The 4,341-nt window shown below is 37.4% G+C and overlaps 1 protein-coding gene across 1 annotated transcript; it reads right to left on the bottom strand.

Moving 5' to 3' along the window:
• Window positions 1-1,477: 1,477 nt before the first annotated feature.
• LOC139849703 (secreted RxLR effector protein 161-like) lies at window positions 1,478-1,992 on the bottom strand. Its single transcript, XM_071839334.1, has 2 exons — window positions 1,851-1,992; window positions 1,478-1,776 (listed from the first exon to the last, which is right to left on the bottom strand). Exons 1-2 carry the CDS (start codon window positions 1,990-1,992, stop codon window positions 1,478-1,480), a joined length of 441 nt encoding a protein of 146 aa, XP_071695435.1.
• Between the last annotated feature and the right edge of the window lie 2,349 nt (window positions 1,993-4,341).

The raw sequence follows: 4,341 nt of genomic DNA on the forward strand, positions 1-4,341 counted from the left end.
AATTGGTGATAGAGGGACTTCCCCTTAGACTTATATACATACATTTTCTCTTCCCCATGAACGATGTGGGAATTTCGTTTGCACCCTAACAAACCTCCCCTTAAGCCCAAGTCCATAGGGCCTCCCCTCTAATGATAGTCTGGTCCAACCTTTACCATCGCAACCTCGGAACTCTCAACCTGGGATGTGTAGCAGGGAAGATTTTGGTACAAGGCTCCAAGATCAACTCATCATGCCAGGGGTGCGCCACGTCGCTGCGTGGGCTCGGGGTGCGCCCATTGCGCCGTCCACTACATCGGGGCTATAGCCTAGCTCTGGTACCAGTTGTTAAGGCTATGAACCTGCCTGATCAGAGTAGCAACCCTAATCACAAGCAATCACAAACACAATAGGCGAATAATAAACACTAGAAAATAAAGAACATGACACAAGAAATTATAGTTGTTCAGTCTCGATGTGAGACTTAATCCAATTTGGAACTAGAGAGTAATTATTATTACTTTAGAGGTTATACAAAGCACATACATATGAGAGACTATATATTGACAAGGATTAAGAGAAACCCTAGTCTAAATCACCTAGGCCTGACCCATTAGAATTAGGGCTGGCCGTTTCCGTAACTTAACCAACAAGTAATCGAAGCTTACACTTTAACAGGAGCAAGGTGCTCACATGGAATAGGATCTCCTAATGGTGAAGAACATTAGGGTTGTAATACTCTAATTCGTGTCTAGCACAAACAGATGGACTTTATGGCCGAGGAGTTCAGGGTTCGCGCTCCAGTCTTATTTGTTAAGAAGAAAGAAGGGTCAATGAGGCTATGCGTTGACTTTAGAGAATTGAACAAGTTGACAATCAAGAATCGGTACCCATTGCCGATGATTGATGAATTATTCAACCAATTGCAGAGATCAAGTTGTTACTCGAAGATTGATCTAAGATCTGGATATTAAAACTATAAGTTTAAATTGCTGTAAATGTGAAGGTAAGGAAAACAATATGAAACAAGATAGATTGTAGAAGAGAATGTGTATTTATTGAGTTTTATTATGAATCACATACATGGGTTTAAATACAAGTGAAATCATAAATGCAAGCCAAATGAAGATAACTAATGGATACAAAACATATACTACACACACTAAAACATACTACACACATGGAGTAGTTGTGCTACTTGCTTAAGAGAGATTAGAGTTTGCATTAATTTTAACACCCCCCCTTAGTGCAAACTCCTGATCAATAATCCCTAACGCCTTTCAAAATTCCATAAACTTGGATTTCATTAGAGCTTTAGTAAAGATGTCTGCTACTTGAGCATTTGTCCTTACGTTTGCTAGCTCGATCTCCACGCTAAGAACCTTTTCACGTATAAAATGATATCTCATTTCTATGTTCTTAGTACAGGCATGAAACATAGGATTCAAAGCAAGTTTTATTGCACTTTCATTGTCAGATTTTAGTTTGACAACATAATCTACTTCTTTAAGTATATATCACCAATCAATCTTCTTAACCAAGTGCATTCTTGAGCAGCCATAGTTGCAGCTATATATTCTGCTTCCGTTCTTGACAAAGCAACAACATCTTGCTTCTTGCTACACCATGAAATAACAGCGGAACCCATGTTGAAACAGTAGCCCGAAGTTGAACGACGATCATTTGCATCTCCCATCCAATATGCATCCACAAAATCTTTTAACAAAACATTATCATACTTCTTATACCACAAGCTGTGGCCTATTGATCCTTTCACATAACAAAGGATCCTTTTTGCTGCATCAAGATGAACATTAGTTAGACATTGCATAAATTGTGAAACAATGCCAACCGAGTAAGCAATTTCTGGCCTTGTGAAGTGAACCCAATAAGTTGTTCCATGAATACCTCACGATCAAGCTCTCCATATAGAAAAGCATTCTTCATATCAAGTTGCCATAATTTGCACCCTTTGTAAGCCGCTAGTGAGATTATTGTTCTCACCATTACCATTTTAGCCACGGGGCTAAAAGTTTCCTCATAATTAAGCCCATAACTTTGAAAAAATCCACGAGCCACCAACTGAGCCTTGAACCTATTAATGGTTCCATCCAAGTTCTTCTTCAAACGGTAGACCCATTTGCAAGTAACCGGTTTACATGCTTCCGGTTTCTTGACAAGCTCCCAATTTTCATTTTTTTACCAATGCATCTATCTCCTCTTGCATTGCTTTTCTCCAATTCGGAGAATCTTTATCTTCTTCATAACATGTTGGTTCTCGGTTAAGCCACCTGAAAAGAAACAACTTGTGACTGTGTTCACCTCATAGTCACTTAGATGTCTTGGTTGTCTCTTTTCTCTTGTTGACTTTCTAACTTGAGTTGGTACTTCTTCACTAGGTGTCTCTTCTGGAGTTTGAGAAATACCATCATTCTCACTTTCTTCTTGAGTGTCGAAGCTAGGAAACATAAATTTGTAATCTCTATTTTCTTCACCATTTTTGCTCAATTCATAAAATTGAGAAGACACTTCATCAAATACCAAATCTCTTGAAGTGTTAAACTTCTTTGTTTCTTGATCCATAAACCTCCAACCTTTCCTGTGAGAATCATAACCAACAAAAATACACTTTCGAGCTTTTGGGTCAAGTTTGGTTCGGTTAGCTTTTAGAACATGAACATATCAAATATAACAAAACAGCCTAAAATAGCTTACATTTGGCTTTTGACCATAAGCTAGCTCAAAAGATGATTTTTGTGTACCTGGCCAAGATTGTAACTTATTAGACACATGACAAGCACATTGAAGTGCTTCCTCCCATAGCTTCCTAGGCAACCCTTTGCCATGTAACCAAGATAAGCATATTGAAACAAGGTAAGCAATCTTTCTTTCTGAAACCCCATTTTGTTATGGAGTATCTGGACAAGTCATTTGGTGAGAAATACCATTTGTTTTACAATAAGTAAAGAAATCATTTGACATGAATTCTCCACCATTATCACTCCTAAGAGCTTTTACCTTTCTCCCAAATTCTGATTCTACCGCTTCTTTGAACTCTATGAACTTTGATAAGGCTTCACTTTTCTTCTTTAGGAATTTCACCCAAGTAAACTGAGAATAGTCATCAATTAACACCATTACATATCAATGACCGCTATAACTTGGTGTTTTTGTTGGCCCCATCAAGTCCGTATGAATCAAGTTAAGCAAACCTTGTTTTCGATTTGTTGACTTCTTATATGGAAGTCGGTGTGACATTCCATATTGACAACCTTGGCATATTACTTCCTCATGAACATTCTTTACTTGAGGAATTCCATCAACTAGCTTATGTGAGAATATCTTTTGCAACATTTGATATCCCACATGGCCTAGTCTAGCATGCCAAATAGCTCCGTTGTTGGTTTGACTTGTTTTCTTCACATAAGCCTCACCTGCGGACAATACAAACAAAGAACCTTTCTTTTCTACCGTGAAAAGAACATCACCCACAATCTCCTTGACATTTTCAAGGACTTTCACATCCGTTGGACCAAAAAGAACATGCTTTCCAGATTCGGTAATTTGAGGTACCGAAACTAAGTTATTGGTTAATTTAGGAACAAGATAAACATCTTCCAAAGTAAATGTATCATTATTAACATCAATAATAGCATTACCTTCCTTTTTAATCGAATGATTTGAGTTGTCAGCCATGATTACAACTCAATTTTGATTGTGATCTTTAACATCATGAAGGAGAGTTCCATCACCGGTCACATGATGAGAGCAACTCAAATAAACAATCCATTGATTCTTCTTAACAACCGTATCAACGGTAAAACATTGCTCCAATTTGACTTCATCATACAAGCTACGTTTGCTTTTGTGACTTTAGAACGACAACATATTTTTATGTGACCAACCTTACCACACTTGTAACATGTGGGAGGTTTCTTCTCATAGTTACCTTTGTAACTAGTTGACTTTTCTTCTTTTTCTTTGCTTGGAGAACTTTTCTTGAAGTTCTTCCCTTTTGGAAATAGTACCGCATCATTTTCAAATCCTTTAGCCATTTGCTTGGCTAAAGCTTCTTAATTAGAGAGCAAACTCTAATTCTTCAACCGAAGGTTGAGTAGACCACCCCTGTATAGAGGTTATGAATGAAACATACTCTTTCTTCAAACCACGAATTAAATATCTTCGCAACTGATATTTGTAGTGACCCGAACTTTTCCATGTTTATATATATTAATTGAGATTGATATTTACATGATTAAATGTTTCCAACATGTTAAGCAATCAAACTTGTTAAGACTTGATTAATTGAAATATGTTTCATATAGACAATTGACCACCCAAGTTGACCGGTGATTCACGAAC

Source organism: Rutidosis leptorrhynchoides, chromosome 5 (genome assembly GCF_046630445.1).
Source record: "Rutidosis leptorrhynchoides isolate AG116_Rl617_1_P2 chromosome 5, CSIRO_AGI_Rlap_v1, whole genome shotgun sequence".
Lineage (NCBI taxonomy): Eukaryota > Viridiplantae > Streptophyta > Magnoliopsida > Asterales > Asteraceae > Rutidosis > Rutidosis leptorrhynchoides.

What these genes read in the sequence shown, in the direction of transcription:
- LOC139849703 (XM_071839334.1), bottom strand. Translation starts at nt 1,992, where the DNA reads ATGGTAATGGTGAGAACAATAATCTCACTAGCGGCTTACAAAGGGTGC. An exon ending in TATTGGGTTCACTTCACAAG is followed by an intron (nt 1,777 to 1,850) that starts GCCAGAAATTGC and finishes ATCTTGATGCAG; the next exon opens with CAAAAAGGATCCTTTGTTAT.